Below are 12,938 nucleotides of genomic sequence, written 5' to 3' on the forward strand. Positions count from 1 at the left end.
AGCGCTGCTTTACCACGTTATATCCTAATTCGTGTTATATTGGGGTAGAGGTGTAATACATTTTTAAAAATCCAAGCAAACCCCGGAATTCAATTTTGTGTTTTCTAAGACCTGGATTCCATTTGTCTTGCAACACCAGGCCAGGGTCAGTTAGAGAGTGAAGGAATGTGGCTCTGCATCCAACCTAGGATAAATGGGTACTGCTCCAGCCAGGCAAAGCATTTGGAGCCTGATCTTTTTGACTGCAACAGCTTCCAAGGCAGGCCAACGGGAGCGGCGGGATTTGCAATGCAGCCAGTAGACCACAGACTGTACCACTCCTTACTGCCATATGTGTGAGGTGGTTTGGGTTAGCTATCAGGCCCCAGAAGATCACAGAGGATTTTGAGGGGAGGGCGCAGCAGCTATGTAGCAACCCCTTGAAACTGCCACTGGGGGGAAGCAGCCAGCCAGGACCCATTAAAGACTCCAGGAAGAGGAAGAAGAAGGGTGGAGACTTAAGGAACTCTGTCCCTGCAGATTTGTGATGGCGAGTGCCTACAGCTGCAGTGGGGAAGGGCCTATGTAGGTCAGGAAGGGTCCTGTATTGGCATGGGGAGGGAGTGAAATCTCAAATATCATGAGGACAGTTGATCTCATGAGAGGTTTTGCTTTTTTTGGTGCAGTAACTGGGATTCAGATTAGCATGGTCTGAGTCTTGATCTAAACATCACTATCTCAGTCCTTCTGCATTTCACACCATTTTCTTGCAGCTCCTAGTTCCACCTCCAGTTCTGTAGGGACATTATTTTATTATGCTTAAAATGAGGAAGGTTTAATTCCTTTCACAAACATTATATATATCCTCTGTTTCCTCCTTCAGATTTTATGATGTAAATAATTTACAATAAACAACATCAAGTTAGCGCATGACAGAGTAAATCTGTAATGGGGGCAGTATTTTGTAACAAAAGAGACTGCTGAGTGATAGAAGCAGAGCTGGGTGAATACTGCAAAAAGTAATTGCACACATTAATTCAAACCAAAAGCAGGAATTTTGGAGACAGTATTTGCAACTCCTTTTATTGGCTTTCTGCAAATACTCATAATCAGGCAAGTTTTGTTCACAAAAATATCTGCATAATGGGTCACACATGATTACACTCCTGCAAACGTTTCCTGGGTCATCTTAAAAGCCAAGGTCTTTGCGGGGATGGGAGTCATACAATAAGATAGAAATATAGCTGACTGTACAGAACTTGAACAGTAGATTATAAACAGCAAATACTAGAAGTACGTTAGCAAGTAGTTTGCAAGCAACCATTTGCTGAAGAATTGTGAATAATGAACAAATTTGTAAATAATGAACAAAGTCTGTTCACAGATCATTTGCTAACAGAAGAACGGGATTATTTGTCAAATATGTTGTTAATAGTTCACCCTGCTCTACGTAAGAATGCAAGTCCCCCACATAAATAAATAAATAAATAGATAAAATAAAGAAGTGTTCTTGTGAAGTCACAAGAATCAATTATCCAGACTTACTACGTTTCCTTGATTTGGGCTCTTATCAATGACTGGTGTTTAAAGGGACAACAAAAACTTAAAAAACCATGTTTTAAAAATTGAATTTGAACAAATTTTGAAAAAAACATTTATTTTCACTATGATGTTTGGGTCTGATCCAAAGCCTATTGAAGAGACTCCCATTGACTTCAATGGGCTTTAGATCAGACCTTTTACATCCATTTGGCATTTCTCTCAGCTGGGATAATGAGAATCAGTGAAGTCAGCTTCTCAATGCTGCAATGCTTAGGCTGCAAATATTGCAGACCACCGTTTATTGAGTGGGACAGCTGCTCTGCAACCGTTGTCCTTGAGTACTTGCATTTTAGGTCCTTATTCCATATGTAGTGTCCTGACAGCGTGAAAGTACTTCTGTCTACACTATTGGGTCAGTTGGAGTTCTACTCAGGAAAAATGGCTATTCCAGGGGAATACTGAACTTGCTCCTAGCATGGAGCAAATTCATAATACTAAATGTCATTATGATTGTTTCTAGGTTTGGGCTATAAACATAGCTTTAATCTCCTCAGACAAGAGTAATTTCCCCCCAACTTTCATTAAAGACAGAGTCTGCATTTACTTCAAGTCACTATTTGGCTGCTACTAAGGAATCATGTTATGATTTTTTAGGGGGCGGGGGCAGTGTAAAAATCAATCGACATCCAAACTCTTCTTCTCCCCAGCCTCTTCGGTCAAAGAAAAGCATCCACTTACCAGTCTCAGGAGACGCTGTCTTTACAGAAAGAAGTTTGACACCCTCTTTATCTGTTGTGGCTCTGTTTTAGTTGGGAGACATTTGAACAGACAATTAGCATCAGACTTCTGCATATTTGTCAGTGCAGAAAGTACTAAGGGTATGATACTGTAACAGGATCCATCCTGGTGGAGTCTGTCATGTTGAGAATCCCCACTGACTTCAGTAGGGCTTTGCATGGGTACAAAGGACTTCTTGCATCACTCTGATTGTAGGGCCTAAACCAACATTTCTCAGAGTGGGTGTGCAGAGGAAAGGGCTAATGGGAGAAGCTGCTGTGGGACGAGAGACGCTTCCTTTTCTGCTCCTAATACACCTGGCCACAGAAGCAGCTCAGGCATACAGGGCTACAGGTTCAAGAAGCAGCTCGCCAGCCAAGCTTTGGGTTTCTTCACTCAAAACACAGTTCAGCTTCATGGATACATGTCTCGGCACCACTGAGTCAGCAGCGGACCCTCCAGCCATCCCGAGAAGCATGTAGTTTGATGGATCTGTCTCAGTTTTACTCTGTGGCAACACGTGTACAGCTCATTGTGCCAATGCAGTCTAATTGAATTGAAGTGAATTAGTGAGTTAGGGAATGGGGAGGAGAGCAAAAGAAAAAAAAAAGAAATAAAAAAAATAAAAATCAATAAAAGAGAAACCAGAGAAAAAAGAAGGGAGATGGGAAAGAAAAGGAGAGAAAGAGGAAATGGACAGAAAAAAGCAAAGAGGCACAACTGTGCCCTGAGATACATACTCTCAAAATGGCGTTTCCCCCTTTTGGGTATTTTTATGGGTGTTAACAGTTTATTATATTTCAGTGGAGAAAATTAAGAACATGCAGACATTGCTGTCTTCATAACAGCCACGTGACTAGACTTAAAGGAATGCAGGGGCATAGTTTAACTTACTGTTCAGTTCCATTCTCTTGTCCCTCTGGAAGAAGAAACAAATTTATGTTATTCTGATTGCCTAGATGTGGGCTAAATAAGAGGCTCAAACACAGCCATGACTAGCATAAGCCGATTTTGAGATTTTGTAGCTCTGCATCAAATATTAATAAAATAATAAATAAACAGGAATAACAACTTGCACTTATCATGCAGGGTCAACATGATTTGTAAAGGTGGACAAGTATAATTATCATAGTTTTTACAGAAACTCAGGAACAAGGATTAAATGACTCACAAAAGGTCACACAACAAGACCATGAAGCTAAAGGGAACGGCTGCATGGTTTTTCCTGTATAGATTGTCCAAGTTACAATCAGTGCCCATCATAGAATAATCCCAGTTTTCATGGGTTTGTTCCAGATCTTGCAAGCTTAATTTTGCAGCCATGCCATGTTTGGAACTCCCACTGTCCCCACATACCAAGGACAGTTAGAGGCCTGAACTTTTTGTTTGGGGCTTCTCATGCATCAGTGTTTTCACATTGATCCTAATTTCATGGCATTGGATCAACACATAACATCAGAGTACAATGTGATGACAGTATCATCGTGGTGTGATTTGAGACACAAAAGTTTTCCCTTCCTTTACATATCTGTAACACTCCAAAGTTACCATGTTGCAGTCTCTAGCCTTCTAGACAAGAAGTGGACACCCCCAAATAATGAATTATGCATGCTATGTATTCCACATTCTTTATTCTTGTCCTGTGGGTGGGTGGGTGGGTAAGGGTTAGATTAGATATATTTCTACAGCACCGGTTTTAAGAGTGTGGATGTTTAGTGAGCTAGAGCTAGGCAAATACTTCAAAAGATATCCACAAATATTCATTACATTTTTAAAATGAATTTGCTTTGATTGAGTTTGTATTTGCAGGGGGAAAGCCAGAGAAATTTTCTCCACCTAAAATCTTCACTCCTTGGCAATGAAGATTCAGTAATTTTCCAGGCAAGGAATCATTTCCCTTCTATGTTTTTGCAGTTTGCATTGTCATTTGCAAAAGTTATTACAACATGCTATTTACCTTGGCCTGTAGCTTCAAGGCCTTGTTATGACTTCACATTTCCAGCCCCCAGGAATTTCACAGCTAAATCGCTGCACAGAGCTCCCAGCTCTTGCCAGCTTGAAAGCAGAGAGACCACATTATGGATTCAAATTTGTGTCTCCTACTTAGTAACGCACTGCATTTGCCGCTAGCCCACTAAGCTCAATCCCCAATACGTTTGGCAAAATTGATGTAGTAAAGTTATTTCCCCCTGTGAGCCTCAATATTTTATGGGCAATACTGGAAAAGGTGGCAGACTGCTCTGTCCAAATCGCTGCTTATTGATGAAAATACTGCTTTCCCTGGGATTTTATGTGGACAAGGGAAAATATAAACATGGGATCGCTCCAAAAAAAGGAAAAATTGATTTTTTTCCTTGTGTTTTGAACAGAGCTAAAATGAACACAGCTGATTTTAACAACAAATGCAACTTATTTTGCCCCTTGCTTTTCCAAGCAATTTCTCTCTGCAGACTAGAGTCATTGACAGTGTCAGCACAGCTGTTTGTTAGGTAACTGCTAAAGAAGAGAGAGCATTAAACATATTGGATTTGTGTTCTCTACAAGAGGTGTTGTTTCCTCCTCTACATATACCCCATAGTAATCTTAATAAAGAAGTGTTAATTCCTTTTTTGACTAAATATTTTAAAATCAGCACGGTTATCTATCCGAATACAATAAAATTTGTATGCTAGGTCAGATTTTAATACAAACATTTGCAGTATTCCTTTCATAATGAATAATATATTGAAGCCTTCCTGGCTGCAGAAAAATGTTGAACAAATACCTGTGGTTGTCCTCCGGCACATTCTGTACAAAGCCACCAGAATGAACACAGAAAGGGTGATTACTATCAAGGCAATCACAACTGGCAAAATAATACCTGCAAAAAGTGGAGAAAATTATTTTACCAACCACATTCCACTGGCATAACTTTAAACATATATAAATATGAAACAAATTCATCTGTTCTCTTAGCCCCTCCACCATCAGTACAGCTGAAGCTATTAATTTCTCTTGAAGCTTATTACATTTGTTACTCCTCATGCATTCACTAGGTGTCAGGCTTGCAGCCTTTTTGAAAACCAGGGCTTTAGGCAACAAAGGAAGATTTAGTGGCTTCCTCCCCCATCCCTCATCATTCTGGAATCTCTGTTTTAAATATTAGACTCCTAACAATACAGAGTGTGTTCTCATGCACATGTCTTTAGGCCATTAAGATTATAATTTCTCCCCACATGGGAATACTCTAGTCATGATAAAAATACAAAATGTTCACCTTGAGAGTTAATAGCCCCAATATACATTTTCAGCACCCATGTTCCAGGAACAATTAAAAAAAAAATCATGTACTGCAAAACAAGGCAGATTTGAAATTCAGTGACTAAAGTGATTATTTCTTTTTTAATATGGTAATCACAGAAAGGCATGTAGGAGTTACACAATTTAGTAACATTCTGCACAATACCTATGACCAGAGATACAAAAAGAAAGATTTCTTTTAAAAATGAGGCAGTTTGTCTCCTTTTATTATTCTCCACCATCTGTTGTTTCCTGACAGGTGTTTCCCAGCCAAGTAGTAAGAACACGTACAAGGAAAGATTTATGTAATAAGAGACACTTTCTGGAAAATGGCCCAGTTTCTCTCTAATTATAATTTTTCATGGCTCCATCCTTCAGGTTCAAGTTTAACAGACTAGCCTGGTGGCCTAAAGAAGGGTTCTCTGCCCTGCAACATGGGAGATTCCCAGACATATACTAGCACTCCCCAAGCTGATAGAGCACTGCATCAATTCAACAGCAACCTTCTCTCACTGTCTAAACAGTGGTATTGTCTGGATTCTGGGAAACCTAGCTTTATTTCCCAGACCACCGCCAGCTCTCTCCAGGCTAAGAGTGATGAAGAAGCAATAGGTTGAGACTCTGGGGAAGAGCAGTGGGGGGATACTTTGCATTATTCAATAGCAGTCTTTCTGACAGGCGAAGCACTAGCAGTGAAACTACTTGGATCCAAAGGAAGAGCTGATCTAGTTAAAAAAAAAATGGTGGCCACTTAGAAGGGCCTCCATGGTACGCGGATAAAATGGGGAAGTAGCATCTTCATGGCTCCATCAAGGATGGAGTTGATCCTTTCCAAAAAGTTTCTTGAGGTGATTTAAAATATAGCTATATCTGCACTGGAGCTAAGTTTAGATCTTAGAGAAAACTGAATGTGTATATAGCTGAGCAAATATTAGAAAGGGTATTAGAAAGCAGACCTGCAATAACACTTCCCCACAAGATGTACACGTGTTTTATCATATACAAGAAAGGGAGTAGCACCCTCAGACCAACTGCTTGAAGAAGTTTGGAGACTAGAACCTAGGACTGCACACATTTACCCTGTGCCTTGACTGGCTCTCTCAGTGCCAAATTAAAGGTTTGTGAAAGTCCTGCATTTCCCCAGGTCATCACTCAGTGGAGCGATTGAGTTGAAGTTTTTCACTCATGTCCCATTGCCCTCAGTCCCTGGGAATAATTGCACTGCTTTGAGTTGAGAGTAGTGTTAGCTCAGTGCTCGTTAAGCCCTGCTTCTCTATGAGTAAAGCCTTATAACAGAGATAGTTCAATCGGTTTCGTAATGGGGTCCATGATCCAGGAAGGACTGAGATAAGGCTTCTTGTTTCCTTGCTGTTCACTCACCTAAAACCAAACAGTTTCTACCAGCAAATTCTAAAGACAGAGATTGAAGAAACATATGTACTCACTGGAATACTGGTCATTAACCGCTTGTTTGTCATTGCTACCAGGATTGCCATGACCTATTGGCAAAGAAACTAATTATCTCTCAGGTTAATTCAGACCTTGTTTTGTAATAGCACCCTCCTCTTTAATTTTATGCAACCAGCTCCTTCCCTCCCTCGCCACCACTGACATATGTGTTCTAAAGAACAGAGAAGGTATCATTTGGGCTGACAAATTGCTTTGGTGACCTGGGCTCTGCAATGGGGAGGAGTCTAGCTGAAGGGAATCTGCTGTGGGCTAGGAGAAAATACTCATCAGGAATGTGCACTGTGTCCTGTGAATGTAGCACAGCATCCAGCCCTGGGACCATCTGCGTGCTCTCTCTCTCTCTCTCTCTCTCTCTCTCTCACACACACACACACACACACACACTCTGAGTGTGCACTCCATACTGTTTTCAATGGTAGGAAGTTCCAGTACTGTTCAGTGTTTCAGTACAGATATTTCCTGCCATGCAAAAAATAAATAAATAAAATTGTGGGTGACGATTAGACATGCATCGAAAAGAGCAATGATGATAAGTCTGACTAAAAGAATCCACAGGCAGAAACCAATAATAAATGAAAGAACACAACAGGCTGAAACTTCAGAACTTTAACCACTTTCTTGCGAGTCAAGTGTTTTCGTGGGAGATGAATGCTCTCTCTGCTGTGTTTATAGACAGAAATGGTTGGTTAGTTTAATCAGCACTAGGAGTTCTCTAGGGATTTTCCAGGATCTGTTTTCTAAGCACTGTTTTCTACCTTTGGGCACTAATCTGAATCTGAGTCAGGTATCAATTTACCCAAGTAGTTTATTACCTCACTGCAGAAAGGTTAAAGAAAAACAAAATCACTGAATTTGAAAGAGAAAGCAAACACCTGTGCTTCCATGCTTACATTTCACTGCACACATGACTACATTTAAAAAAAAAAAAAAAAAGAGGTCTGAGTCACACAAGATGTGGTATTGTGCACCTAGAACTGCATGTGCAATTACTGCAACTGAGCATACAAACTGGGCAAATGGCCTGTGTAAACAAAGTGTTAGGTGCCTAACAATAATAAAACAATAGTAAAGCATAGTATTTACAAACAGATACAATATAAGAAATAGCTCTCCTACAATGGAGTAAAGAAAAGAGAAAGGTGGATTCAAGAGAGCTAATAGCACATAAAGTCATAGAGCTGAAGGCCAGAAAGGACCAATAGATCGACTCATCTGTACATCACAGGCCACCAACATCACCCTCACACTAAACCCAACAACCAAAACTAGAACCAAGGTATTACACAGCCCACAGGAGACTAGCCTATTATGTGCCACAGGAAGAGTATATAGTAGTGTTATCTATAGTACATAGTATAGTTATTACTTTTTTATTTATGTTATGGTAGCCCCTAGAGGCTCAAGATGGAATCCCACTGTACCACAGACTGCGCACGCACAAGACACACACACACACACACACGACAGTCCCCATCCCAAAGTGTTTATAATCTAGAGTGAGAAAAAGGAAAGCCCCATTTTACAGATGGAAATTGAGGCACACACAGAGATGAAGTCACTTTCCCAAGGTCGGAGGAAATCTGTGGCAGAGCCAGAAATTGAACTCAAAGCTCCTGAGGCCCAGTCCAGTGCCTTAAACTCTAGACTATCATTTTCTTATATCAGTACTGTAAATATGTAGGGATAGCATATAATTGTAGTAACAAACTGAGCATGAGACCCAGCTAAGCCTTAGAGCATGGCCTGTCCCCTGCTGTACTAATTTCGAACTCAAGGCCAATCTTAAGGGAAGCTTCAGTTTTTAATCTATTCTTCTTAGGTTGCCCATAACCCTGTGTTTATAACATACCGATCTGCTCAACTATAAAATAATACCTTGCCTACAGCTGAAGAGGAGGAAAAGGGGCAGGATTGCTTCTCTACAGGCTTGCTGGATATTACAGGTTTGTTGCATTTTCCAGATAACTAGAAACAACAGGTATTCACGGGAATGTTTATCATGCAACATGTCTGGGTAGCAGCAACTAGACTGGAAGTCATGAGATCTGGATTTTATTCCCAGCTCTGCTACATATTGGCTGTGCGACCTTGGAAAAGTCACTTCATCTCGCTGTTTCCCTTCCTATTCTATTTTTGCCTTGTCTAGGATTTTAAGATCTTTCTTGCAGGGATTATTGCTTACTATGTATTCACAGAATCATAGAATATCAGGGTTGGAAGGGACCTCAGGAGGTCATCTAGTGCAACCCCCTGCTCAAAGCAGGACCAATTTCCAACTAAATCATCCCAGCCAGGGCTTTGTCAAGCCTGACCTTAAAACCCTCTAGGGAAGGAGATTCCACCACCTCCCTAGGTAACCCATTCAAGTGCTTCACCACCATCCTAGTGAAAAAGTTTTTCCTAATATCCAACCTAAACCTCCCCAACTGCAACTTGAGACCATTCCTCCTTGTTCTGTCATCTGCTACCACTGAGAACAGTCTAGATCCATCCTCTTTGGAACCCCCTTTCAGGTAGTTGAAAGCAGCTATCAAATCCCCCCTCATTCTTCTCTTCTGCAGACTAAACAATCCCAGTTCCCTCAGACTCTCCTCATAAGTCATGTGCTCCAGCCCCCTAATCATTTTTGTTGCCCTTCGCTGGACTCTTTCCAATTTTTCCACATCCTTCTTGTAGTGTGGGGCCCAAAACTGGACACAGATGAGGCCTCACCAATGTCGAATAGACGGGAATGATCACGTCCCTCAATCTGCTGGCAATGCCCCTACTTATACAGCCCAAAATGCCGTTAGCCTTCTTGGCAACAAGGGCACACTGTTGACTCATATCCAGCTTCTCATCCACTGTAACCCATAGGTCCTTTTCTGCAGAACTGCTTCCTAGCCATTTGGTCCCTAGTCTGTAACAGTGCATGGGATTCTTCCATCCTAAGTGCAGGACTCTGCACTTATCCTTGTTGAACCTCATCAGGTTTTTTTTGACCCAATCCTCTAATTTGTCTAGGTCCCTCTGTATCCGATCCCTACCCTCCTGTGTATCTATCACTCCTCCCAGTTTAGTGTCATCTGCAAACTTGCTGAGAGTGCAGTCCACGCCATCCTACAGATCATTTATGAAGATATTGAACAAAACCGGTCCCAGGACCGACCCTTGGGGCACTCCACTTGAAACCGGCTGCCAACTAGACATGGAGCCGTTGATCACTACCCGTTGAGCCCGACAATCTAGCCAGCTTTCTATCCACCTTATAGTCCATTCATCCAGCCCATACTTCTTTAACGTGGTGGCAAGAATACTGTGGGAGACCGTATCAAAAGCTTTGCTAAAGTCGAAGAATAACACATCCACTGCTTTCCCCTCATCCACAGAGTCAGTTATCTCCTCATAGAAGGCAATTAGGTTAGTCAGGCATGACTTGCCCTTGGTGAATCCATGCTGACTGTTCCTAATCACTTTCCTCTCCTCTAAGTGCTTCAGAATTGATTCCTGAGGACCTGCTCCATGATTTTTCCAGGGACTGAGGTGAGGCTGACTGGCCTGTAGTTCCCCGGATCCTCCTCCTTCCCTTTTTTAAAGATGGGCACTACATTATTGGTACAGTGCTTAGCACAACGGGGCCCTGATTTTGATTGGCATCTTTAAATGCTATAATATAATATAATATAGATAATCATCGTCCAAGGCCCTTATCTCTGCAAAGTACAAGTTACCTCTTCTGGGGTGTCTGTCTGCTGGGAAGTGAAAATGCAGGAATGGAATTCATAAGCCATCATAAAGAGCCTGAGATAATTCCTATAACTTTCATAATTCAGTGCTCTCTCTTCAGATTTCTCAGAGGAATATTATCAAAACATTCATTACATTACCTGTACTTGCTATAGCAAGAATTAGGCAAGCAAACAGAAAGCACAAATTCAACTGATCATGGATACTGTTTAAATCCAGTAACAGAAACAAATTAAACAGAAAGGCTTGTCACAATAAACGTGGTCCCCAGAACTCGGCATGCGTGTTCTCAGGTGAGAAGCTAAGGATTTTAATTCATTCTTGTGTTTTTTTCTAGCTCACTTCATTAAATGATGCATAGAAACACCCACTTATGTGACTGACTGACTGAAGAATAAACCATTTACAGGAACCAGTAGGATAAATCACATGGCATTTTTTATATATGAGACTCTCAATGAGAACTGCAACAGTTAAAAGGAATCTCTTTTAAACGGATAAAATGCGTAAAGGAATACAAACTTGTACTCAGTTATCAGTTTTATTAGCTAAAATTCTCCCCCACACCAGGCCCACCCACCTATACTCCCCATCCTGAATGTGAATTTGGAAGATGTTTAACAAACAGAAAATGATCTATGCAAGTCTTGGAGTATGGGGAGAGGGTTAGTCCTCCTGGTTGCAGGAGGGGAAGTTCTAGAAAGAGCTGGAAGAGACAAAAGAACAGAGTACAGAAGAGCCTGCTCTCTGATAACTCCAAAGAGTGGTCAAAAGGACAATACCAGCTGAGCGACTGGCACAGAAAACCGTTGCCCCCTGAGATCTGCCAGTACTTGCTAATTAAAAGAAAAGTGATACAAGAATTAACAGTGACTATAATAAGCATCTTAGAATATCTTGGCAAATATTTTATTCTTGTATCAATTTTCCACTGCAGCCTAATCTCTCTTTAGCCTTTTTAGATAGCTTTAATTTTGTGCCTGTACCCTGTATGTTTTCAGTGTCTCCTGCTATAATATTATGTTCAGTTGAATTATCAGGAGAAACTATTTCTTAAAGCAACAAATATATGTCTCCTCTCCATTTTAGTGCTATACTTCGAACTCATTCTCTCTCCCTGGAGCTTCCTGGTGTCCTTTATATGTATGCTTCCTCTTTCATTCGGTTCTCCCCTCCCTGCATTCAATTCCCTTTAATGACCGTGTAAGGACTAGGTCCTTTTCTCACTCTTACTTGGTGTTAATGTTGATGTCCAGTGGGAGCCTATAAAAAGGACAAAAAGAACACTATGGTTAGCAGTTGCTTTAAGATTAGCGGCACTGTACTGTGCGGATACTTGGAGGAAACTGCTTGAATGCCTTAGAAACTATTAAACCCCAAAAGCTGGTGTTGCTTTAAAGAATTTGAAACTTACTTTGTTTGAAAAAGTTTTGCATTTAAAAACTCTTTGTTATATGATGGAGGAACAGGTTTTAAATTTAATGCCCGTCCCAGCTGCAGTGAACATTTTTCACTAAGGGTGGTAAAGGTTTTTTGCATGATGGTTAGAAAGCTACAACTGGAAAGATACTAAATCAGTAGGACTTATCCATGAGGAGCTAGATAGCCACTTATTCAGTGAATGGCATGGGCGTGAGCTACAAAGTAATTGGAGTAGGCTCTCCCAGTATTGCTATTTTTGCAGCATCATGGGTCCACATCACCATGCATCACTGCAGTAACACAAAGCAGTGCTGAGATGTAAGGCTTGGCTACTTTGTGACTCTCTTCGATTCTGTTCAACATGATAGCTTCTCTCTTCTTTCAAGGCTCAGCAAAGGGAGCTCTGGTCAGACCAATGGATTCTACAGAGAATTCATGTGGGGCCCAGAAGATACATGAGGGTAGGTAAGATTTCCCTAAGGATGAAATTCACCCTGTGCAGAGGGCCAGCACCAGGCCTATTTTGAGGATTTAAGTAGTACATAGGCTTTGGGTTCACCCATAGTACAGGGTGTGAATTTCAACCTCTTGTTTTAAGAGAGTTTAGATCCCTAGCGCAAAGTTGTTCAGAATACATGGAGGTTACTTATTGTAGAATTACCCTGTTACAACCTGTCTTTCAGGTTAAGTCTGTATTGCAACAGAATACACTGGAGTGGTAGCAAAAAAGGGGAAGCAAAAAA

At 41.1% G+C, this 12,938-nt stretch overlaps 1 protein-coding gene across 5 annotated transcripts in view; it reads right to left on the minus strand.

Annotated features, from left to right (window-relative positions):
• Window positions 1-12,938, minus strand: part of EMCN (endomucin) — a 45,342-nt gene that overhangs the window by 17,340 nt on the left and 15,064 nt on the right. For 4 of the 5 annotated variants that reach the window (XR_002908768.2, XR_002908769.2, XM_024211740.2 and 1 more), the window contains exons 2-6: window positions 12,007-12,036; window positions 7,023-7,076; window positions 5,063-5,158; window positions 3,193-3,217; window positions 2,260-2,321 (exon numbers count right to left, since the gene is read on the minus strand). Coding sequence is in view for 2 of the 5 variants with exons in the window: in XM_024211740.2 (XP_024067508.1) it covers window positions 2,260-2,321; window positions 3,193-3,217; window positions 5,063-5,158; window positions 7,023-7,076; window positions 12,007-12,036 (267 nt within the window). In the remaining 3 variants the exon portion in view is untranslated. The remainder of the gene's footprint in view (window positions 1-2,259; window positions 2,322-3,192; window positions 3,218-5,062; window positions 5,159-7,022; window positions 7,077-12,006; window positions 12,037-12,938) is intronic. The other variant, XR_002908770.2, reaches the window with a different exon arrangement.

Source organism: Terrapene carolina, unplaced genomic scaffold (assembly GCF_002925995.2).
Source record: "Terrapene carolina triunguis isolate 2854851 unplaced genomic scaffold, T_m_triunguis-2.0 Scaffold706, whole genome shotgun sequence".
Lineage (NCBI taxonomy): Eukaryota > Metazoa > Chordata > Testudines > Emydidae > Terrapene > Terrapene triunguis.